Here is a 25314-nt window from a genome sequence, read left to right as displayed (position 1 = left end):
CAAATCCAAAATTAACTCCATTAAAACGTCCTGCTGACCCCCAAAACCATTCCAAGGGGGAGAAAAAAAAGTTGCATTCCACACCCAAGCATAAGCAGTCCCAACCAAACAAGGAAGATACCAAAGCTTCAGACCAAGAGGATGACAAGGAAGATACCAAAGCTTCAAAGGAAAATGCTGACAAGGTAGAAAAGATGAAGAAGTCCAAAACTGTGAAGTCTAAACGTTTTTGGAGCTATGAAGATGAGATTGCCATCTTGGAAGGCATTATCAAATTCACTGAGAATGGCTCAAAACATCGATTGTCAGGTAACATCGAGGCTTTTTAGCAATTCATGAAGAAATCTATTCCATTTGAATTTACCCAGAGGAAGTTATATGATAAGATTCGCAAGACCAACACCAAGTATGAGACGTTGAGAGATGCAAATAAGGGGGAAGACCCATTCTTTGCAACACCCCATGATCAAAAGGTTTATAAGCTATGGAAAATTATATGGGGGGCCGAGAAAGATGATAATGGGCAAGGTAATGTTTCTCGAGAGAATATTGCTCCTCTTCTAAGGCCAAAAAAGGATGTGTCTATGCCGAGCAAGAGCAGTCCTTCCATAGCCATCATGCCTCATGAATATCTCTACTTACGTCTCACTAAGATTATGGATATGTCACGTTTGGATGAGAGTCAGATTAAACAAGGGTTGAATTTGATCGAGGATTCAAAGCTCAAAGAGTGGGAGGATCAGTGGAAGGAATTTGATATGATGAATATGCAAGTGTATACAAAGCAGCTCAAATTGGTCAGTGATCAGGCCAATCTCATCTGTGAAGCACTAAAAGTAAAACCTCCACTTAGTAAACTTTTTTGAAAAAAAAAAATGAAAATGACATTTTGCAAGCCCAACAATCCATTCAGTAAAGGGTTGATTTTTGATGTGGTAATGAAAGATTTTTTGTAATACTTGTCTAGCTAAACTTTTTGGGTTTTATATTTTGATAAACTAAGAATGTGGATTTCTGATTGGTGTATTTTATTTTGTGTAGCTGTTACTTCTTCCGGATAGGAAACATGTTGCTAAATCCTTTTTATGATTATCAAATCCTTTTGGAAGAATTTAGCAACATGTATCCTGACAGAATTTTGATTGGATAGTCCTCCTTGGGAAGCTTTGGTATACATTTCTTTTAAATACAGATGCTATCCTAACAGGGTCAGCACAATGCTAATGTGATTGGATAGTCCTCCTTGGGAAGCTTTGGGATACATTTCTTTTAAATACAGATGCTATCCTAACAGGGTCAGCACGATGCTAATGCCCTATGGGTGGGCCTATTCCTCACATTTTTATTAACCATTCGTTTCCCACTAAATGGAGATTGGTTAGTTCAATTGGATTATGTATTTATAAATATTTGCACGCATTTTATTTTCATTTAAATCTATTTGGTGGTTGTTATAAGCAACTTTTTTCATTTTGTGTATGTTTTTACAGTTTTTCCAGATTTTTTTTTCACATTTTCTAAATTGATTTCTGTTTTTTTTTTACAAGTTTCCAATAGGTAAAAAAACTCGCATGGTAGTGATTTGTATATATTTTGGTGTTTCAGACTCATGCCATTTCACAAAATGTTTATACGTTCCTTTATGGTTTTTCTATTAAACTCTCAAAAGATTTGATTTATTGAAACATACTTCATGTATAATTGGTTCAATTAAGATGTTCTTCTAATACCACAAAATTTAGGTAATTTTCTAATGAATTTAACTTGGTCCCTTCATGTTTATGTGTTTTTCTATGAGAGTCACAAAGAAGTTACAAGTCTTGGGATACTTGGAGTTGCTAAAGGGAGGAGCTTGATTTTATTGCCATAAACATTAGTGAGTATAGGTACAATGTAGCTTTTACCTTACCCAGTGCAGCAGTGCCCCAACCACTTTGGGCTTCCAAAATAATTTTTTCTACCATTTTTGTGTGCTTAATTTTATGATGTTTCTCAATATTCTTTTGAATTAGAGGAAATGGTTTGTGAGCAGCTGCTCAGATAAGCTTATCTGAGCAGAGCTCACAAACATAGGGGTGCCACATTATTTGGATGATCCAAAGCATTCATTTGATAGGCCCTCATATAGATAGGGTGTGCCCAAAAAATCAGCTCCATGGGATCATCCTAACCCTTCAAACGGTCAACACAGCAGAGATTTGTGAAGGATCTGATTATGGAAGTACTCTACAACATATAAAATATTTAAGTTTTTATTTCAGCAAGAAGATTAGGATATGCTGATACACCAAAAAACCTTGAATTGTGAGTTGTATTGCATTCTATTGTTGATGGTTTCTTCTCTTTTGCTCTTGAATTGGTGATTCGCAATTCAAGTGTTTAACCATTTTTGTGGTTGACCTCCTTCTATTGGTGCGTTTTGGGTTCTCCAAATTCGCTTGGTTGAAGAAATGATTGTCACTTTTGTATTTTATTTACTGACATGTACTCCTCTGGTGATCCTAACACTCAATTTGCATAGGCGCTCACAGGTGCTGTTATATTTCTCAGGCACATGGGCGACCCGCAACAATTTTGTCTAAAAGTTTCAGGTCTGAATGCTTGCGAATAACTGCTTCTAAAGTTTCTATTTGTTTTTATTATGATTTTTTGTTATATTTTAATTTGTTCCATTTTATTTGTTGTATTATGCTGAGGTTTTTCATGTTTTCTGAATAAAATCCCATACATGTATCCCTCTTTGATGATAGAAAATAGCCATTTTCCATTATGCAGATAGGAGCTGGAATCTCTCAAGTGTCCACTATTTTTTCCTTCAGTTTTTTTCCCCATTTCATTGGTATTGTCTATTTAATTTTGTCAGGAACAACTTAGTCATTAGTAAGGAGAACAAATTGGATAAGATTCTAAACTTGGATTTAAATTGCAGCAAAAATAAGCCATCTTCAAACATTACACCAGCAGGGGTTCAAGTAATCGTACTGAATTTCATGTGTTTACGTCCTTGGGGATGTAATTGCCACACCCATTATCAGGTCAACCGTAAAAGAAAACTTCCAGTATCAGGATTTCGGATAAAAGATGACAACGATAGAAAAATGAACCCATCCTATTTCTGCTTATTCTCGATAGGATATGCTACTTTCATGCATGTTGGGAATTGGATAAGCAACTCAATTTGAATTCAAAATATAATGCTGAAACACCATAAATCGGATGCATGAATCTGCAAATTACCATTAAAAAAAATCTGCAAAATGTAACATTATTTTTAATTTTCATGAGTCACTGCAAGTGCAAGAGTGTTGAATGAGAGTGCTTCTTTCACTAATCTATTGATACTTCTAACTGTTTCGCACTTTAGGACTTCTGTATTTCTATTTTTATTTCAAAAATATCTTCTGTATTTTTGTTTCGGAGATGATAAATTCGCACCCCCTGTCAGTGATTCGCACCCCTTTTACACATCAAAAAGCGTTGAAGTCTGCCACACTTCACTTTCAAAGGGGTGTGAATCATCCTATAGGGGGTGTGAATTTGTCATCACTGTTATGTTTTTATAAATCGCTTTTGCCTTCCAAATTTATTGAGACTGACTTCATGTTTTTGCTGGATTGCTTGCCTACATTTCTATTGGTTCATTATCTCTACCCATGGGATTTCTTTTCTTCTTTTTCCCTCTATCTAATTTGTTGTGGGCATCTTTTCATTTACTTCTCTCTGCTTCTAACTCTGAAGTTTCAGACAATCTTTGGTTATGGGGTAAAGTGATCATGGCAGAGACCATATGTATAGACATCAAAGGAATTGATTTCGACACTCCCTTCTTTAGATGATCCCACTCTATTTTACACGTTTCTGGTAAATGAATAGGTTAGTAGCATGCTTGGCCATATTTCATCTTTGCCAATTTGCAACGTCCAAGCATAGGAGATATCATCTTTCATAACATATTGATTTCTCATCTCTCTCTTTTTTTGATCAATTTGGATGGAAGAAGTATGTTTTTTGGTCGTTAGGTGATACGTGTATTGGTCTTTTCTAGGTTTTGTTGTCTGTAATTTGGCGCTTATCAATCACTAGAAATGGGTTTTGGCTCTTCGATTTGGAACTGAAAATTTATAGGGCAAGTTATCTTTGTGAATCCATCTTATTTAATTGCATGGGTATTCTTGGTTAACAACTTGCTTCCAATAGTTTTAATTGCTAGTTTCCTTCCAACAGTCCCTTGGGCCATGTTTGGATGCCATGAAATTTGTCTTCATGGACTACTACTTCACCAGGTGGTGAGAGAGCGGTAGAGGGAGTGGATGAGGGAGAGAATTGTCCCACACATACTTCTCAATCCTAAATTTATTTGGCAGATCGTTTAAAAAATATGGCTTCTTTTTATACTTATAAAAATTGTTTGCATATCTATCTATCTATTACTAGTGTGGCTACGCGATCACAGGGATTAAATGGCATTTTACATCGAGAAAAATAAAAACATATTTGCTAGGGACCATGGCAAAAGGCATTTCGTGGATGGGCTGTTGCATGTGAGATCAGCCACACAAGCTTAGAATTTGTCTTATTCATTTAATTCGTCTGAGGTGGCTGCTCTCACATGCAATAGCTCATCTGTGAAATGCCTTCTGTGATGGTCCCTAGCAAATCCCATAAAGCAACGCGTGCGATTATCAAAATAAGACTTGATATTTTTTTCTTAAATATCAATGTATACATTGGTATAAACAATTTTCACCATTTCTCTCATTTAGAATATATCTATGGTTTGCACAACTAATTTCAAGTTGCGTAAATGAACGGAAATATCCAACTAAAAAATAATATTTTGTGAAAAATGGGATGTGCATAGAGAAAACATGCTGGAGTTAGGAGATGCTTTGAGAAACAAAGTCTAGCAAGTGGTTGGAAAAAATTATGAAGAATTCTAAGGGTGATTGCGTGGGAAATTGGAAACGCTTGATGGCATTATTTATCCCCTTAATACTTAATAGTGTTAGGTTATAAAAAAAAAGGAAACTTTTCTAGCTATTAATATAATATATTGTCTGGCCATATATTTGTCTTGGCCTGTGACTGTCAATTGTTGCATGATGCATCATAAGAATCACTTTATTATGGGAAAAAGTATTCCACCTCCCTTAACAACATTTCTACTTCATCTTATGCACATGCTGCTTCTTGATGTTTTAAGATCCTAAAAGTTAAAATTTCATTACCAAAACTCAAATTCCATACGAAGAGTCCAAGCTTCGACCAAACAAGGACCTAGCTATTGAGGTATTTCCTGATGGGGTATGAAAACAACTAATTAGTTGTCGACACGTGGCCCCAGAAGGGCCCACCACAAATCCAGCATCTGCCCAGGGGTAATCAGGTAATTACCAGAGAGCAGGTGAACCTAAACCCACAAAAGGGCCGACACCTGTCCTGGGGTAGGTAATCCAACCACCCCAGGTCTCCCTCTATAAATGGCCTCTCAAGGCTCAAAGCAAAGGGTAATAACATCTAAGCTACCACCTTTAAAGTTTTGGCTCTGCACTTCTGCTCATAGTGACTTGAGTGTCGAAGGGCCTGTCCGGAGCAAAGGCTCCGGGTTGGTCTTCTGACCTCGTGCGCTCTTATGCAGGGCTTAGTTCCTTCAGTTCAGTTCCTTGGGCGCGCCAGATCAGCACTTACGTCACTGCCGTATCTATTACCAATTTTAGGCCTAACAGATTGGCGTCATCCGTGGGACCCCGAACTAAAAGCTGTTCAACTCCCCTTTATAAAATGGCAGGACGGAGGAGTGCCCGGGTACCAACTGCTCGGACAACCCGACCTGAAGCGCCTCGCAAGACTCGAAGCGAATGAGTGGCCTCACAGATAATGGCTCCTTCAGCAATAGCGGAACAGAGCCCGGCCCATTCGGAACACCTGAACCCTGCTCCTACTCCCGAACAAGTCCAAGCTCTCTTTCAACAGATGACTACTCTTGTTGGTCAATACTAAAATCTAATCCAAGCGCCTCCCCAGCATCCCCCAGAGGCTCCGCGACCTGTACAAGAAAGGTCGAGTGCCCACAGGGGGGAGCCGGCACATCTTAGTAGAGACTGGACCCACCACTCTACGAGGAGAGTTCATCATTCCAAGACCAGGCATGCCCATACGGAACCTCACTATCGTTGCAGGTCACATTCTCGCTCAGTGTAAAGGCACCGAGCCCAGGAGGACCGTGCACCACGAGAGAGGCCCAGACATTGTCGAAAAAGCTCGGAGAGTCACTCCGGCTCCGCAGTGAGTCCCTCTGCGGAGATAAACAGATCAGTGGGCCGAGCAGACCAGAGGGATGATCCAATGCTACGGAGGATAGAAGAGATAGACCATTGTATAGAGGAGCTGGCAAAGGATCAAGGCCGGCCTACTGCAAAGACGTTCTCAAGCAGACCACCGTTCACCGACAATGTTATGAACGCGCCAGCGCCCAGAGGGTTCAAAATGCCGACCGTTCTGCAATATGACAGAACCACCGACCCTGTAGACCACCTGGAGACGTTCAGGACTATGATGCTCCTTCACGGCACCTCTGACGGGTTCCTCTGCAGAGCGTTCCCGACCACACTGACCGGTGCAGCCCGGGACTGGTACTCATGGATCAAACTGAACTCCATCAGCAACTTTGAGGACTCCGGGGACAATCTGGTCCGTCATTTCGTGAGCAGCCGGAGGCGAAGAAAAACAACAGTATCCCTAATGGCCTTGCGGCAGGAGGATAATGAACCTCTGAAAACATTCGTCAGTCGTTTCAATAGGGAGGCCCTCCAAGTGCCAAATTTGGATCCTTCAGCCGCCATGAATGCACTCCTCGCAGGCGCCAAATCCAATGATTTCCGCCGATCAGTAGCTCGCCAAAACCCGCACTCACTGGCGGATCTGATGGCTGGACCCGAGGAGTACATACCCATGGAGGAGACTCTGGCAGCCTTAGATTCAAACCGAAGGAGGGCCTCTGAAGAAAAGAACTCTACCACGCAGCGTAGGGATGATAAGGCCTCCAGAAGAGAAAGATCCCCCCAGAGGAGGGAAGAGAACTATACCCCTCTCAACACCTCCCAAAGACACATACTGGCTGCGATCAAAGGAGAAGAATTCGTGAGGTGGCCGACCAGGATGATCTCCAAATGAAACAAGAGAGACAAGTCGAAGTAGTGTCGGTTCCACAGGGACCACGGGCATGACACAGACGAGTGCTGGCAGCTCAAGGAAGAAATCGAGTTGCTGATCAATCGGGGATACTTGAAAAAGTATGTCAAAGATGACGGCCACAGGAAAGAGCGCAGGGAGAAGAGCCTTCAGGGCCAGAGCCCTCGACGGTCACAGCCGCCCCCTGTGCGGAATCAATCTCCCCCACCAGCAAGCCCACAGCTGGAGATGCGCCGATCCCAGCCTAATGGGGTCATCAACACAATTATGGGCGGACCGGCCGCCGGGGGTACATCATCTACTGCTCGAAAGGCCTACGCACGCCGAGTCAATGCCGTGCACACATGCAGCAAAAAGATGAAGACAGAGAATGAGATCTCCTTCTCAGATGCAGATCTCGACAACTTGATACTACCTCACGACGACGGCTTGGTCCTAACCATTCTCGTTGCGAACTGGGAGTTAAAGAAAATCCTTGTCGATAACGAGAGTTCGGCCGACATCTTGTACTATCATGCTTTTAAGCAAATAATGATAGGAGACGACCGCTTGAGGCCGGCGAACTCCGATCTGTTCGGTTTCTCGGGAGAGATCGTGAAAGTAGAAGGACAGATTGAACTCCCAGTCCTCGTAGGGGAGCCGCCCTGTCAAGCCTTCGCGATGGTCAACTTCCTGGTAGTGAGGGTCACATCAGTCTACAACGCTATCTTAGGACGACCCGGCTAGAATCTCATCCGTGCTGTTGCCTCCGCTTATCATCAGAAAATGAAGTTCATAACTCCAAATGGTGTGGGAGAAGTCAGAGGAGATCAACCTCAATCCAGGGAGTGCTATGTCATGGCACTCAGAGGAAAAAATGCATCGGAATCCCTGCCGATTGAGCTACTTGATCTAAGAGATGAAGCCCAAGTGAATGAATCCGCTGAAGACCTCATCCCCATTCCTCTGTTCGAAGACGATGGCGAGAAGGTCATCCAAATCGGCTCCTCTCTGGACAGTAGCACCCGGCAGAACCTCACCCAGTTTCTTCAAAACAATGCAGACGTCTTCGCATGGGCTCCCGCAGATATGCTCGGCATAGATCCGGAGGTCAGCACGCACAGACTCGGTGTCGATCCCACCTGCAGGCCGGTGAAACAAAAAAGGAGACATTTTGCCCTGGAAAGGCAGCAGGCGATCAAGGAAGAAGTAGAGAGGCTCTTGAGGGCTGACTTCATTCGAGAAATCCAATATCCGGACTGACTGGCGAACGTGGTCCTGGTAAAGAAAGCCAATGGGAAGTGGAGGATTTGCGTTGATTTCACCGATCTGAACAAAGCTTGTCCCATGGACAGCTACCCGCTCCAAAAAATCGACCAGCTGATAGATGCCACCGCAGGTCACGAACAACTGAGCTTCATGGACGCCTTCTCCGAGACGATCAGAATGTATGAGTCGAATATACCAAAGACTTCCTTCATAACAGATCAGGGGACATATTATTACCGTGTCATGCCTTTCGGCCTAAAGAATGCCGGGGCAACATATCAGAGGCTCGTAAACAAGCTCTTCGAAAAGCAAAGCGGCCACAACATGGAGGTCTATGTAGTGACATGTTGGTCAAAAGCCAGAGCGCACAAGATCATGTCTCCAACCTGAAAGAGACATTCCAAGTCCTAAGGGATCATAACATGAAGCTCAACCCGAACAAGTGCACATTCGGTGTCAGCTCGGGAAAATTCTTGGGATTTATGGTAAACCGGAGAGGGATAGAAGCCAATCCGGAAAAGATCAAGGCCCTGGTGGAGCTCACTCCACCAAAGACCATTAGAGAAGTACAGCGGCTAACCGGGATGGTGGCCGCACTGGGGCGCTTCATCTCAAAATCTGCAGAGAGATGCCTGCCTTTCTTCAACGCTGTCAAAGGAATCAAAACAGCACCCTGGACACAGGAGTGTCAAGTCGTATTTGAGGAGTTGAAGCAGTACTCGTCCTCTCCACCGCTATTGACAAAGCCAGAGCTGGGCGAGGAGCTGCTTTTGTACCTATCCGTAAGCCCCATGGCACTGGCAGCTGTGCTAATCCGAGAAGAGCACAACCAGCAGAAACTGATCTACTATGTCAGCAAGGTCCTACATGATGCTGAGATCAGGTACCAGCGGGTTGAGAAATTGGCATACGCTCTGATCATGGCAGCCAGAAAACTAAGGCCGTATTTTCAAACTCACACAATAAAGACCTAACCGATCAGCCGCTCAGACAGGTTCTCCACAGACCAGACAACTCAGGGCGACTTGTGAGATGGGCCGTGGAGCTGAGCGAATTTGATATTCAGTACCTGCCTAGGCTGGCGATAAAAGTCCAAGTGCTGGCAGACTTCGCGGCTGAGTGCACTGTCCACTAGCAAAGCATCGAGTTTGAAATTGTCCAAACCCCAGTTGTAGAGAAGGTAACTATAACTGGGGAACGAACAGAAGCTGAGACTGAACCAGTAAGAACAGAAGACATCCCTATACCGGCAGAACAGAATCCATCGTCCGACGAACCGCTCCGGGAAGTATATGTGGACGGATCTTCAAACAAGGTTGGTTGTGGAGCCGGTTTAACCGATAACTTTGTTCTGGATTACGCGCTAAGGTTCGGATTCTGTGCGTCCAACAATGAGGTAGAATATGAGGCTCTCATCGCCGAAATGAACCTAGCAGTCCAGAGCAGCGCCCAAAGGCTGAAGGCGTATTGCGACTTCCAGCTGGTCGTAAACCAGATCTAATGAGTCTATGAGGCCCGCGATGAGCGCATGATTAAGTATCTCTCCAAGGTCCGCCAGTTGACCAGCAATTTTAAAAACTTCGAGGTCATCAGAATCCCTATTATGGAAAATGCAAAAGCGGATGTGATGTCTAAGCTGGCAGCATCCGGTTACACCACTCTTGGGAGTATATGTATGGAATTTCTGAAGAAATACAGTATCGAAAATGAAGCAGTAGAAGTAATGCAGGTCGAGCACGAGCCGTGCTGGATGGACGAAATCATTGAGTACCTGCGTAACGGGAAGCTTCCCGAAGCAAAGAAGGAAGCCCGCAAAGTGATACAGAGAGCAGCCCGATCTTCCCCAGATGGTGAGAGCCTGTACAAAAGGTCGTACACCCTTCCGTACCTAAAATGCCTCCAGCCAAGCAACGCCGCATACACTCTGCAAGAGACGCACGAATGAATTTGCGGAGAACACCTGGGGGCAAGGCCCTGGCCATCAAAGTACTACTGAGAGGCCTGTACTGGACAACCTTGAGGCAAGACGCTCTGGACCTGGTCAAAAGGTGCGAGAGATGCCAAAAGTTCTCTCCCACCATCCATCAACCGGCTGTATCCATGGCCCCGATCATCAGTCCACTCCCTTTCGCAGTATGGGGGATGGACATCTTGGGCCCTTTTCCACCAGCCTCCGAAGACGTGAGTTCGTCGTGGTGGCTATTGACTATTTTACCAAGTGGGTGGAGGCTGAACCTCTAGCCCAGATCACGGAGCAAAACGTGCAGACCTTCGTCTGGAAGTCAGTTGTTTGCAGATTCAGGATACCTCGCGTCTTGATAACAGACAACGGCAGACAGTTCGACTCCCGAAACTTTCAAAAATTCTGCTCTAATTTGAAGATCGAACAAAGATTCACTTTTGTGGCACACCCTCAGATGAATGGGCAAACTGAAGTAACGAACAAAATCCTACTCCAGGAGATCAAAAAGAGGCTGGACGAAAAGGCGTCCCAATGGGCAGACGAACTTTATCACGTCCTATGGGCGTATCGTACCACCCCGCGTACCGCGACGGGGGAATCGCCATTCAACTTGTGCTTCGGAACTGAGGCCGTAATACCCGTCGATGTTGGCGTCCCGTCTCCCAGAATCACCAACTTCAATGAGCAGCTCAATGGAGATGGGCTCCGCGCAAACCTTGACTTGCTGGAAGAAGCCCAGGAATAATCCCGAATCAAGGTCGCAGGCTACAAACAGAAAGTGTCCAACTATCACGACCTGAAGATATGCCCAAAAGAATTCCGAGCAGGGGACCTAGTCCTGAGGAAGGCTGCTATCTCCCAACTGAAGAAGGTAGGAAAACTCTCCCCGACCTGGGAGGGGCCGTACCGAGTGAAAGAGGTAATTCGCCCAAGGAGTTACAAGCTGGAAACACTTGGGGAGCACCTACTACCCCCCGCCTGGAATTCGAAGAACCTCCGAAAATACTATCAATAGCTAGCCACTTGGTGCAACAACGAATGCCGTTGTAAGTACGCTTGAATGTGAATGATGAAAAGGATACTGTTTCTTTGCAAATCTTCAAACACTCCGTCTCAGAAACCCAGTTCACCAAAACTTGGGTACTCGCTGCTTGGTTCACCCCGGCTCATCTCCACAAAGACCGGAAGCGCACTTCTGGTCAGGAACGGGCTCGGGCAGAAAACCAAACCTGCTCGGAAACCCAGTTCACCAAAAATTGGGTACTCGCTGCTTGGTTCACCCCGGCTCGTCTCCACAAAGACCGGAAGCGCACTTCTGGTCAGGAACGGACCCGGGCAGAAAACCAAACCTGCACGGAAACCCAGTTCACCAAAACTTGGGTACTCGCTGCTTGGTTCACCCTGGCTCGTCTCCACAAAAACCGGAAGCGTACTTCTGGTCAGGAACTGGCCCGGGCAGAAAACCAAACCTGCTCGAAACCCCAGTTCACCAAAACTTGGGTACTCGCTGCTTGGTTCACCCCGGCTCGTCTCCACAAAGACCGGAAGCGCACTTCTGGTCAGAAACGGGCCCGGGCAGAAAACCAAACCTGCTCGGAAATCCAGTTCACCAAAACTTGGGTACTCGCTGCTTGGTTCACCCTGGCTTATCTCCACAAAGACCGGAAGCGCACTTCTGGTCAGAAACGGGCCCGGGCAGAAAACCAAACCTTCTCGGAAACCCAGTTCACCAAAACTTGGGTACTCGCTGCTATGTTCACCCCGGCTCGTCTCCTCAAACATCGGAAGCGCACTTCTAGTCAGGAGCGGGCCCGGGCAGAAAACCAAACCTGCTCGGAAACCGAGTTCACCAAAACTTGGGTACTCGCTGCTTGGTTCACCCCGGCTCGTCTCCTCAAAGACCGGAAGCGCACTTCTGGTCAGGAGCGGGCCTGGGCAGAAAATCAAACCTGCTCGGAAACCCAGTTCACCAAAACTTGGGTACTCGCTGCTTGGTTCACCCCGGTTCGTCTCCACAAAGACTGGAAGCGCACTTCTGGTCAGGAACGGGCCCGAGCAGAAAACCAAACCTGCACGGAAACCCAGTTCACCAAAACTTGGGTACTCGCTGCTTGGTTCACCCCGGCTCGTCTCCACAAAGACCGGAAGCGCATTTCTGGTCAGGAACGGGCCCGGACAGAAAACCAAACCTGCTCCAAAACCCAATTCACCAATACTTGGGTACTCGCTGCTTGGTTCACCCCGGTCCGTCTGCACAAAGACCGGAAGCACACTTCTGGTCAGGAACGGGCCCGGGCAGAAAACGAAACCTTCTCCGAAACCCAGTTCACCAAAACTTGGGTACTCGCTGCCTGGTTCGCCCCGGTTCGTCTCCACAGAGGCCGGAAGCGCCCTTCCAGTCAGGAACGGGCCTGGGCAGAAAAATAAACCTTTGCGAGAATCCAGGTCAATGAAAACCTAAATACCTGCCGGGAGCGCTGTTCTGTTCTGAAACAAACTGTCTTACAAGTGTTATTGGCCCACAGTGTTGAATTAATTAATACCAGTCAGAGACACACAAGCGGAAACAGTAGATAGCAAATTGTAACTTCTATTCATGAAAAGTTAGGCCTCTAAGGGCCATTACAAAAAGTAGGGCCTCCAAGGGCCATTACAAAGAGAATCAAGAAATGGTGCCAAAAAGGGTTACATGAGGGGCTCAAGACGCCCCATGACTACCATCCCGCGGGGGGTCTGCCAGGGCTTCAGCTGCTGCAAGGGCATCCTGCTCGTCTTCGCCCTTGGTCACCGGTGGACCAGGAAGGACAAGGCCCGTCAGAAAGCCATTCGGGTTGGATCCCTTGACCTGCTCAAGGCAATCCATGAATCCCAGCTTGTAAGATTCAGTGGACAAACTAATGAGTTCGTCCTCCTTCTGCACGGCCTCTGCCACGGCTGCCGTCTGCCTCTCCCGGGCTCTCTCCCTCTGCGCGTTGAGGGCTTCGAAGGCCTTCTGCTTCTAGGCGGCCATCTCGGTCTTGAGCCTATTTATCTCCTGGTCCCTATCCTTAATGGACCTATGGAGCTCGGCCGCCTCCTGCATCAGCTTGCCGTTCTCCTCCTCAGACTGAGTGATTGCGGCAGAAAACTTCCGGCTCTTCTCGCGGAAGTCGTGATAATACAATCTGATCTGCGGGTCAGCAAAAATAAATGAACAACGGATCAAAAAAAAAAGGGGAGTACCTGATAAAGTGAAGAGAAGATGGCCTCATCGACCGCATCTGGAGGCTCGTTTAGAACCTGGAGCTTATCCTAGTTCAGTAGGCCTTTGGTGACGATCTCCATGGCCAACCGACTGTCACCCAAGGTGGTGTCTCTCTTCTGAACGGCCCAGTTGGGCCGGAAAACATTGTCCTCGGGCCTTGCGGGAGTGGAATAGACTCTGGTAGCTGCGTCCCTTGACTTAGAGGTCCCCGCTCCCCGGCCGTATGCACCGACCAGCTTTACAATGGGCTTGCCCTTGGGGGCGGTGCGTCCTGAGTTGGTGCAGGACTTGAGACCTCGGGAGCTTTCCTTTTCTGGCTCTGGCCCCTGCCAAAGGCCCCTTGCCTCACCTTCTTCAGCTGGGATTGCTTCTTCATTTCTAAAATTCAACAGGACAAACAAAAACCAGTCCGGAACGAAGGAGAGAAAAAAGGAGCTCAAAAGCAAGACTAATCACATACGTGCGGGTGTCACAGTACTAATGCCGAGCCCGACCAGAATCTCTTCCCTAGAGAACCCCTCACAATGAATCATGCCCGTTCGTTGCAGCTCGTCACAGACCCGAGCAAACGTGAGCCTATTCTCGCCTTCCAAGCTCTGCTTGCGACTCAATGCAAGCGTCTCCGGCGTATCCCATTTTATTGGAACCGGCCATGGCTCGGAGAGCTCGCTGTCCTCAACGTAGAAGAACCTGTTTTTCCACTTATGAATAGAAGATGGGATGCCTGTGATCATCTTCAGATCGGGACGCTGGCTGATATAGATCCAACCCCCGTTCTTGTGCCTCTTCAGATGTGCACACATGCGGAACAGAGGTATGGACAGGTTCCTTTCGAGACGACCTTGGACTAGATATATGAACCTGACTAGCGTCCTCCATAAGTTCGGTGCGACCTGGGCAGGCACCAGGCTGTAATATCGAAGGACCTCGGCAAAGAAAGGATGCAGAGGGAACCTAAGCCCGGCTCTTAAGGACTCATCGTAAATACAGACGTCGGCACTCTCATTGCTGGCCCTATCCCTCTCTATTGCGGCCCTCAATTTGAATCACTCAGGGATGCAATATCTATCCCTAACTTCCCCTAGCCTGGCCTCGTCAAGGATATTCTCCTCGTACAGAGCCCGAATGTTATATTGGGGATTAGCTTCCATCCAAGCCGCAGCTATAACCTCAACAGCCCGCCCGAAACGAAAGTGGTGGACGCCTCCGCAACATCACTACCCCCACTCGCCTCTGCTCGGAAATAGCTATCCGTTGGGGCCGGGGTGGTATTTAAATCCAAATCACCTCGTCCCCACTATCTATGACCTCTACACTAACACTATGACTCACCTTATACGGGCTGGGAACCCTGGGCGGATTCGTTTGGGTCCTCTCCGACAAACTAGACCCCGAACTGCTAGAGGATGCGGATTCCCCTGAGGACGACCCAGAATTGGACTCAGAACCAGATTCACTACGGGACATGAAGGACATAGGAAAAGAAATGAGTAAAAGACGCGCTCAAGAAGATTACCGATCTAAAGAGGGAGGCTCCTAACCCGTAGACGACCACAACCCCACGATTGACGAGCCGAACAAGCAAAGCAAAAGAAAAGAAAAAGAAGAGAAGTAGAAAGTGAAAAGTGAAAATGAAAGGTAAAAACCTTTATTTATATCCTTGAGGCCTGAGGCGGTTCGCATTCGTGAACTAGGTGATGCCACGTGTCTCTCATTAATGAAGGGCACACACATCGAGGCAAGGGTGCGAGTAAATGCGCGCGTGTATAGACTACACACGTACAATGTGGATGCGGAAAAATCTTCCAAGTGATTGAGGGTTATCTATGAAGTGCTTGAGTAAGGGATATCTTTTAAGTGATTGTGCTCGTCTAAAACATCTGCCCTGCCCAAGCCGGACAGACTATGATGTGTCCGCAAAACGACAAACATCTGCCCAGCCCAAGCCAAACAGAATATGACGCGTCCGCAAAACGACAAAAATCTACCCGGCCCAAGCCACACAGAATATGACGCATCCGCTAAAAGACAAAACTCTGCCCGGCCCAAGCCGTGAAGAATATGACGCGTCCGCTAAAAGACAAAAATCTGCCCGGCCCAAGCCGGACAGAATATGACGCGTCCGCAAAAAGACAAAAATCTGCCCGGCCCAAGCCGGACAGAATATGACGCATCCGGAAAACGATAAAAATCTGCCCGGCCCAAGCCGTACAGAATATGACGCGTCCGCTAAAAGACAAAAATCTGCCATACCCAAGCCGCACAGAATATGACGCGTCCGTAAAAAGACAAATCTGCCCGGCCCAAGCCAGATAGAATATGAGGCATCCGCAAAGCGACAAAAATCTGCCCGGCCCAAGCCGCACAGAATATGACGCGTCCGCTAAAAGACAAAAATATGCCCGGCCCAAGCCGCACATAATATGTCGCGTCCGCAAAAAGAAAAAAATCTGCTCGGCCCAAGCCGGACAGAATATGATGGGTCTGCAAAACGACAAAAATTTGCCCGTCCCAGGCCGGACAGAATATGACGCTTTCGCAAAACGACAAAAATCTGCCCATCCCAGGCCGGACATATTTTACACTCCAACAGAGGTCATCCTAGGCCGGACAAATTTTACACTCCAACTTCTGGTCGTCCCAGGCCGGACAGACGGCTTGGCCGGACAGATTTTACGCTCCAACTTTTGGTCGTCCTAGGCCGGACAGACGGCTTGGCCGGACATATTTTACACTCCAACAGAGGTCGTCCCAGGCCGGACAGATTTTACGCTCCAACTTCTGGTCATCCCAGGCCGGACAGACGGCTTGGCTGGACAGATTTTACACTCCAACTTCTGGTCGTCCCAGGCCGGACAGATGGCTTGGCCGGACAGATTTTACACTCCAACATCTAGTCATCCCAGGCCGGACAGAGGGATTGACCGAACAGATTTCACCCCATTTATCCCGGTCAATCCCAGCCGGATCTCTTACTTCATTTCATCGAGCCATCCCGAACACCGGCTTGTTTTACCGTTCAGGAACATAACTCCTCGCATTTCCCCAAATCGCTACGATGACTTGGAGAACTGGGGGCAACTGATGGGGTATGAAAAACAACAACTAATTAGCTGTCGACACGTGGCCCCAGAAGGGCCCACCACAAATCCAGCATCTGCCCAGGGGGTAATCCGGTAATTACCAGAGAGCAGGTGAACCTAAACCCACAAAAGGGCTGACACATGTCCTGGGGTAGGTAATCCAACCACCCCAGGTCTCCCTCTATAAAAGGCCTCTCAAGGCTCAAAGCAAAAGGTAATAACTTCTAAGCTACCACCTTTAAAGTTTTGGTTTTGTACTTCTGCTCATACTGACTTGAGTGTTGAAGGGCCCGTCCGGAGCAACGACTCCGGGTTGGTCTTCTCACCTCGTGCGCTCTTGTGAAGGGCTTAGTTCCTTCAGTTCAGTTCCTTGGGCCCGCCGATCAGCTCTTACGTAACTACCATATCTGTTACCAATTTTAGGCCTAACATTTCCCTTTCAGGATTACAAATTAGAATCCACAAAAGTCTTTTAATTTCAACTACAGAAGATGTCCAAAACATCAATTAATGAGCTAAGCAATTAGTGGTGTACGCTGTCCATTAAGAGCAAGCATACACATGCTCTTCACAAGCATCTGGTAGGCAAAAACTTGTACAAAAGCAAGAGCTAAAAGAAAACTTCCAGCCTTACCAATGAGTCAATGACACAAACATTATGAAATTGGATTTGATTTGCAATCATTTTCACCACTTTGACATTTCTTGAAATAAATGGAGGGCTGCAAACTCGTTGAAACATCAACTGTTCAATAGCTTGATGGAGTTTCCACCATGGGACTTCCTACCTATAGGATTCTGTCTCTTTATACGAGTCCTAGCAATGAAAGAACTTCCAAGCTGATTCAATCAATTTAGAAAATACATCACATGAAGATCAGCTTCAAATAGGAGCTACAAACGACATTAGATCCATAGAAATTTCACACCTCAATGCCCTAGGATTGCATATAGTCGAACATGAAGTTGCAAATCAGCATCCATAAGTGGTTTAAGACACCATAGTTGGATTTTGGGTCATCCAATGGCAGAGATCTAGATGCAAATCACAAGTACATATCCTTATTGGTATTGCAGCAAAACAATTGTGTTGGATCTGTTTGTTCTCCAATTAGTGTCTCAAAGAAGACTAGTCCTGTCTTCCATTTCATTGTGAGCTGACTCAAACTTCAGAGCTGAAAAAGCTCCGCTTCCGCTGTTTCTACATCATTTTTCATACAATCTCCCCAGGAATTACTTCAAATTTTGAAGGAACTAAACTACTAAAAAATTCAAGGAAGAAATGAGGTTCACCATGGAGAAGCTTTACCTTGCATTGTACTTTGTTAAGTTCTCAGTTGCAGCGTCGAAAGCAAGGTTATCTCCCACTTTCTGAAGTTCTCAGTTGCAGTATCGAAAGCGAGGTCAGCTCCCACAGCAAGAACATTGCCCCCAACTACACTTGAAAAGTTAACAATGAGGCTTGCAATCAACCCAATGCTTGTGTTGAACCCTTCATAATCGTGCGAGTACTGGAGTTCCACTTGCAAGCACAAGCACCATATTTCAAAATGACAACCAACTCAGACAAAATCATTGAATTGAATAGTTCAATGCAAGCTAATTTGCAATACAACTCACAGTAATTCAGCAAAATAAGCAAATTATGAACCATGATAAAAGAAAATGGATTCAGCACTAGTTTCCCTTTGTGTCTGCATGTTTCAGCTTTCCATACTTATCTAACAGATGAGATCTAAATCATCTTTTAGAAAACAACAAAACATGCAACCTAACAAAAACAAAGAGATACTGGAAGAAGAAATATCAAATATCTACATGACTCTCCTCTTCATATGTTGGAATCATAGTTTCTTTTTTGTTTCTAATATTTCTGCTAGGAATTTCTATTTTTCTTTAAGTTAAAACTGGAAGACTTTAGAAAAAATAAAGAACTAGCTAACCCAGTTCACTATGGAATTTGCGAACTGCAAACTATGAAATCATACTCGAAATGCGCAAACCGCCGAAGTGAGTAACATAGTAATAAACTATGGCTTTAGCAAGTTAAAAGATCCAGGATGGACAAACCAATACCCGCAAGAGTAAATTGAACATCTTTTCTTCTTTTTATTTCTTCTTTTAGTTATAAAAAACAGGTGCTGGACTGAATCCAACCCCCACATTTACTTCGCATGGGGGCCTAAGAAATCATTGCACTTCAAGCCATGGAACTTGGTCTAGAAACACTACGCATGAAAACAAGCGGATCATTTCAGCACCGATCAAAATTGTTTTTGTCCTAGTTTCTTAAGGAGAAATGTTGAATGGACTAGGGAAGATAGAAAGTCAATGTGATGAGGAAAAGGAGAGAACTAAAAGCTCCTCATGGACCTATCCAGAGCATCCCAAGGGATTGGAACTGCTCCTATTGTGGCTACTAGAGCTTTTGAAAAATGATAGAACTGTCGCTGGTTTTGAAAGAAATTTGATCGCAGGAAGAGTGATTCTCATAGAAAGAATTATGAGGATATTCAAAATAAGGAGTGGCATAAAGATGGGATGACAGAGGTCTTAGAGGAAGGAGACTATTCTTCTTTGGTTGTCTGGTAAAAAGGTTTTAGATAGATCTTTAGTCTTGAAAACCTGCTGAATTAGAACGGTAAAAGAAGAATGAAAGGTGAAGTTTTTGCATAGGTAGGCTGAATGGTTTTGGAAAATCCCTCTGAGATAGGAACCTAGAAAACTCAATAGATGCAAATTACTTTTCTGGTTTAAGTCGGAAGTCCAAGCATCAAAAAATTGCATAATAGGGTAGTTTAGCCCGCAGATCAACTGTTTGCCAAAACCCATTTGCCCAACAAAGCAAGAAAGAGAATGAGGAGGGAGTATAACCATTCAAAAAATAATGAAGTGGGAGGGAGTATATTAACCCCTCTCCAACTTTTTTACTTTCCAACGCGGGAGTATGTTGCTTGTTCTTCCCACAAGCATTTTTCACCTCTTTCAAAAAGCACCCACTTCCCAAAAAAAATTATTCTTTTCTTTTCGAAAGGCATTTTTTATTTTGAAAATACTCTAACACGGTATTCTCTTCAAGTATAAAATAAAAACGCAAAAAGAAAAAAAAGAACAGGGTAGAGAGGAGAAAAAAGAATAGTTGAAATCTTTAACTGTTCTCTGAACTTGATACTTCACCAACCATTGTCTAACCCATCGTCCAAGACCAGCGAGCTGATCGTACATGTATCAACAAATAGGAGGGAGAAGAGAGATTAGGTGAATCTCTTTAAACCTAGTTGTGATGGTAACGACAATGAGCCCTAGCAAAATACAGCAATGACAGCGAACTGTCAGCAATGAGCTGATCTTGCATGTATCAACTGACGGGGCTTGGACAAAGAGAGTTTTTCTATGGGGCTTGGACAAAGAGGAAGATTTGGGGCGGAAGGAGGGAATTGGATTTATAAGATTTGAGGAAGTGCAATTTTTGCAGACGTAGTTTTTGTGCAAGGGAGCACGAGGAAATCGCTTCTTGTGTCTATTAAAAGGGAGATCTACCGAGGATGGGCAACAAAATTTAGGGGAAAGGAATAATGATGTCGGTAATTTTCTGTTCTATATTAGGCATGGATATTTTTAGACCTCACTCTTGGAAAGAACCCAGGATTGAAACTAGTAAACAAAGTGTTAGACCGAAAATCGGTAACAGGTACGAGAGTGACGTAAGAGCTGAGCTGGATGACCAGAGGAGCTGAGTCCTGAGGGACCGGAGTGAAGGAAAACGAAGTGGCTGAGTTCTGCTATGAGGGCTGAGTCCTACACAAAGGAAAGCGAGGTCAGAAGACCAACCCGGGTTTTACTCCGGACAGGCCCTTCGACACTCAAGTCAGTATGAGCAGGAGTGCAGAGCTAGTCTAAGAGTTTGGGTGGAGAGGGTTTTTCGTATTACCCATTGGTTTGAGCTTTGAACCCCTATTTATAGGGGTAAACCTGGTGAGGTGTCCAGGACAGGTGTCCTGGACAGGTGGCCGCCTGTGAGTGGCTGGAGTTCACCTACTCCAGGACATGTGGCGGCCTATGAGAGGCTGGAGCTCACCTACTCCAGGACAGGTGGCGGCCTATGAGAGGCTGGAGCTCACCTACTCCAGGACAGGTGGTGGCCTGTGAGAGGCTGGAGCTCACCTACTCCAGGACAGGTGGCGGCCTGTGAGAGGCTGGAGCTCACCTACTCTGGGACAGGTGGCGGCCTGTGAGAGGCTGGAGCTTTACACCCCATCACAAAGCGACATTTTTTCAAATTTAGAAAATAACAGAAAAGGACTGCTTTGCTTCAAGAAATGGCAGTAATTTGTAAGCTTTTGGAAATCTTAATCAGTTAGTTCAAATAAGAACTAAACAAAATATGATCAAAGATTCTTACTTGATATTCACATGCAAGTACTGAACTTGAACTTGGATGCATGAGAATGAACTAGTTAAGAAAAGACTCAACTTTCCAGATTGTTCAATAACTCACGCTTCACGCATCTTATCTAAACAAAACTTGCAGTTTATGCAAAAGTGACTCTAATCAAACATGACTGGAATTGAATGGAGGTTTCAAGTTGCTGAAATGTTTGAATTTTATTTGTTATATTGCCGGCATAGATTTAAATTTTGGCCGAAATATTTCGATTATGGTTGCTACAGAAACGAAATCCAATTGAATTCAAAAAATACAAGATTTTTCACCAGAAATTTTGGGAAATTGTCTGAAATTTCGGGATTTTGTCTATATTTCAATAGAAATAAGCAAAACATGCACCTTCTCAGATAGAAAAGTAAAGTTTCCATCGACATGTCGATATTTCTACAGAAACCCAAACAAATATCAATTCCACTCACAGACAAGGTTTTAAATTTCAGCTTCGGTGTCGGTTTTGGCCAACACCAAAATCGAAATATTTTGGTTTCGGTGGAAATTTCGGTCGAGATCTTGTAAAATTCTGTATAAAATTTCATTTCTTTTAAATTTTGGTGAAAATGTCTAAAATTTTGGTGGAACTCTTGTAAATATGCATGAAACGAAATTTCAAAATTTCGGTGAAATCTTGTAAAAACCCGATTCGTTGTGTATTTCATTTTGGTCTTGGCCCAAACCGAATATTTTGGCCGAAACGACATGTTTTGGTTGAAATTTTAAACCTTGCTCGTACAAAAGTGAAGAACAATGAGATTCCTTTAAGATATTTCCAAAAGAACAAGAAAAAATATATAAAGACAAACCAATGGTGAAGAGTCTTACCTGGATTTGGCTGTCGGCTTCAAAGTTTTATAAGAAAAAAATTTAATCCCAAAATCGAAATGTTATATGATTTTGGCCAAAATGTTTTCGTGATTATACAAGATTTCAGCGAAATTTCATACTGAAACCGAAATGCTTTCATCTTGTTGATGACCGAAATCAAAACCGAAATTTAAAATCACCGAAATTTCCCCGAAACAACCGAAATATTTTCGTTTCCATCCCCACTGAAACGAAATCTCAATGAATTCCTTACACATTATTTTCACGAAATTTCGACTGAAATTCCAAAATTCAATCAAAATGGTCGGAACGACAAAAAAAATGGAAAGATGTTCTGATTTGCATTTCTATGCACAACAAAATAATTTTATCTTGTGCATGGGATGTCTGATCAGCATGGGACCAATAATACCTCGTAACACTATATGTTATGCACATAGAGATGGGGTCCTTGGAGGGGAGACTAGTCATTATACTTTCTTATACTTCATTACATGTTATGATTTGCATTTCATTTCATTTCATTAATGTAGGAAATGATATATTTTTTTTTAAATTGACAGATGACCTTTTTTCATTAATATTAAGATAGCATTCGGGACAAGGAGTCCCACCCTGCTTTACAAAATATTAAAGATTCAAGGCACGGGCATACCCGGAGGCATTTTCAGAGATGCCAAAATAAAATAAAGAAAAGTACAATCCGAGGCTATTCCTTTCTTCCTTTCGGTAACCTGGATTGGGCTTACACAAAAGAAGTTATTTCTATATCTTCCCTTTGTGCTCCAACCTTTCCTAGGCTATCCGCCACCTCATTCGCTGATCGCCTACGATGTTCAATCCTTGGATCAAGTACCCGAATCAGATCCAATATTTCTACGATCAGTTCGTGTAATTTCCAGGGTCCCTTTGAGAAACCAGAGGCCCATGCTACAACATTCGTAGAGTCACCCTCGACGATTAAGGGGCGTTGATTGTTCTCGAAAGCCCACCGCAACCCGAATAGGAGTGCCCAGATTCTCGCTTCATTTACATAACTGTTGGACCCGAAATTTTACAAAAAGGGCATAATAGTAAAATTCTTTATTAAAAAAAGGAAAAAAAAGGAAAAGAGTGGTTACACGTTACATTATGTTATCCCTAAAATAAAGGGATATACACAAAAAAACACTTAAGTGAGAATCACCCACTTTGAAAAAAGTTTGAACATTCGTAGAATCACCCACTTTAAATCCGCAAAAGTTTGAACTTTCGTGCGAATTACTGTAAGCCCAATGGTTTCCACCTTGGCATTCACATCTTATTTTGATGATTCCAATACACAAGTGATTTAAGATCACTAATGTGTTTGATTGTTTAAGTTGTAGATCACATTGGTGCTAAGACAACATTGCTTGGATTGAGGCCAAGAAGATCTCATAGGACCACATCATGAAGGCCAAAGTCATCAAAATCCAAGACAAATGAAGACTTGAAGAATTCCATTGAAGATCAAGTCATGTTAGATTGTAATCGATCCAATCTTAGTTTTAGATTTTAGAGGCATAATTAAGTAAATAAACAAACACCCTAAATATATAAGTGATTTGGCTTTGTGGACTTCCAACACCTTGGAACCCTCATAGCAATCCCAACTTGGTGTTAAGTTGGAAGCCTAAAAACAAGAAATGAAAATCTGCATGAAATAGGCTTCTCGGAACTCCGAGAATTCTCAGAACTCCGAGAAATATTCTCGGAACTCCGAGAAATGGTCCAATAGACTTTTTTCCAACTTCTGTTTGTATTCCCGGAACTCCGAGATTTTTTCTCGGAACTCCGAGAACACTACAACGGTCGGATTTTTAGCCGTTGCGAATTTTCCAGGAATTACAACAATGCCATTGAACGGTCATATTTGGTTTTTCCTATATATATGGGCATTCCAAACATTCCAATAATCAATCCAAAGACTCTTAAACTCCATTTGAACATCCAAAGAGTGAATCAAACTTGATTATGCCTCTCATCCTCTAAAAGCTTAGGATTTGGATCATAGGCTAAATTTGTACATCTTCTGCAATTCTTGTAAACCCTTGTGAGGGATTTTTTGTTCTTTCTTTCTTATCAAGAACGTTGTATTGGGCGAGTGTTCGGAGAAGCGTAGCCCACTCTCCGTGGTGAAGATTGGTGGAGTGGAGTAGGCCTCGCGTTTGGAGGACCGAACCACTTTAAATCTCGGCTGCAATCTCTCTTACTCTTGGTCTTTATTTGCATTTGCACTTTAGATTTAACTTGTGTGCTTGAATTTTTTTTTGATCTCTTAATTTCCAAAATTGGGTTTGAGTTTTCAAAAGAGTTAAAACTTGTTAGTAACCTAATTTTTCCCTCCTCATTTGTTGCCAATTCGGGACCACCCTTGGAATTTCAATTACCCACTTTAAAAAAAGAGGCTACGTAACTCCCCACAAAAGGGGAAGTGATCGTGGAATCTCGGATAAGGGATGAGGTGGCACCCACAATGGCTCTAAAAAGAGAAAGTGGAGATCGTGAATTAAAGATAAGGGATGAGTTAGCAGTAACCAACTAGTCTAAGCAATCTCTATAAATAGAAGAAATGTCCCTTTAAGAGAAGAGGGGATCCGGATATCCAATCGAGGGGAGGAAAAAGCTACCCAAAAGGGGATCCATTCCCGGAGAGAAAAAGCTACGCAGGATCGGATCTTGGCGAAAGAAAAGCTATGTGAATAAAAGAAGAAAGAGGAGAAAAAAATGTGAGAAAAGATTACTGACTAGCAGTGCCCTTTTTCTCTTTCGTTCTTTCTTTGCAGACTTCTCCCAAAAGGTTCCAGAAAAGAGATTAGGAAGAAGATCTTTCTCCTTTGGGAGAAAGAGGAAAATTCATTTAGAGGATTTATCTCTAAAGGTCCCTTTAGGATCTCTTTCCAGAGACTCCCTAAAGGGAGAAGACCTTTCTCTTCCGGCAGAAAGATGATAAAGACGGCGGTTCCCCTAGAAGAAAGAAGAGATTTCTCCTTCGGGAGAAAGAAGAAAATCCCTTTAGTATCTCTTTCCAGAGACTCTCTAAAGGTTCCTTTAGGATCTCTTCTTAGAGACTCCCTAAAGGAAGAATACCTTTCTCTTCCAGGAGAAAGATGATAAAGACGGTGTTTTCCCCCCAACCCAAAAGATAAAGACGGCGGTTCCCCAAAAAGAAAGAAGACGTTTCTCCTTCGGGAGAAAGAAGAAAATCCCTTTAGAATCTCTTTCCAGAGACTCTCTAAAGGTTCCTTTAGGATCTCTTCTAAGAGACTCCCTAAAGGGAAAAGACCTTCCTCTT

The 25314-nt window shown here is 44.2% G+C and overlaps 2 protein-coding genes across 2 annotated transcripts; both read left to right on the top strand.

The window, feature by feature from the left end:
• The first annotated feature begins 335 nt into the window (after positions 1–335).
• LOC143865801 (putative transcription factor At1g11510) lies at positions 336–866 on the top strand. The gene has a single exon (XM_077375906.1). The coding sequence runs from the start codon at positions 336–338 to the stop codon at positions 864–866; it is 531 nt and encodes a 176-aa protein (XP_077232021.1).
• A 5479-nt stretch (positions 867–6345) lies between these two features.
• LOC143865800 (uncharacterized) lies at positions 6346–7173 on the top strand. The gene has a single exon (XM_077375905.1). The coding sequence runs from the start codon at positions 6346–6348 to the stop codon at positions 7171–7173; it is 828 nt and encodes a 275-aa protein (XP_077232020.1).
• The last annotated feature ends 18141 nt before the right edge of the window (positions 7174–25314 follow it).

Source organism: Tasmannia lanceolata, unplaced genomic scaffold, assembly GCF_043159265.1.
Source record: "Tasmannia lanceolata isolate RefF3 unplaced genomic scaffold, GAP_Taslan_0.1 ptg000112l, whole genome shotgun sequence".
Classification (NCBI taxonomy): Eukaryota; Viridiplantae; Streptophyta; class Magnoliopsida; order Canellales; family Winteraceae; genus Tasmannia; species Tasmannia lanceolata.
This window is presented reverse-complemented; position numbering and strand designations above follow the sequence as displayed.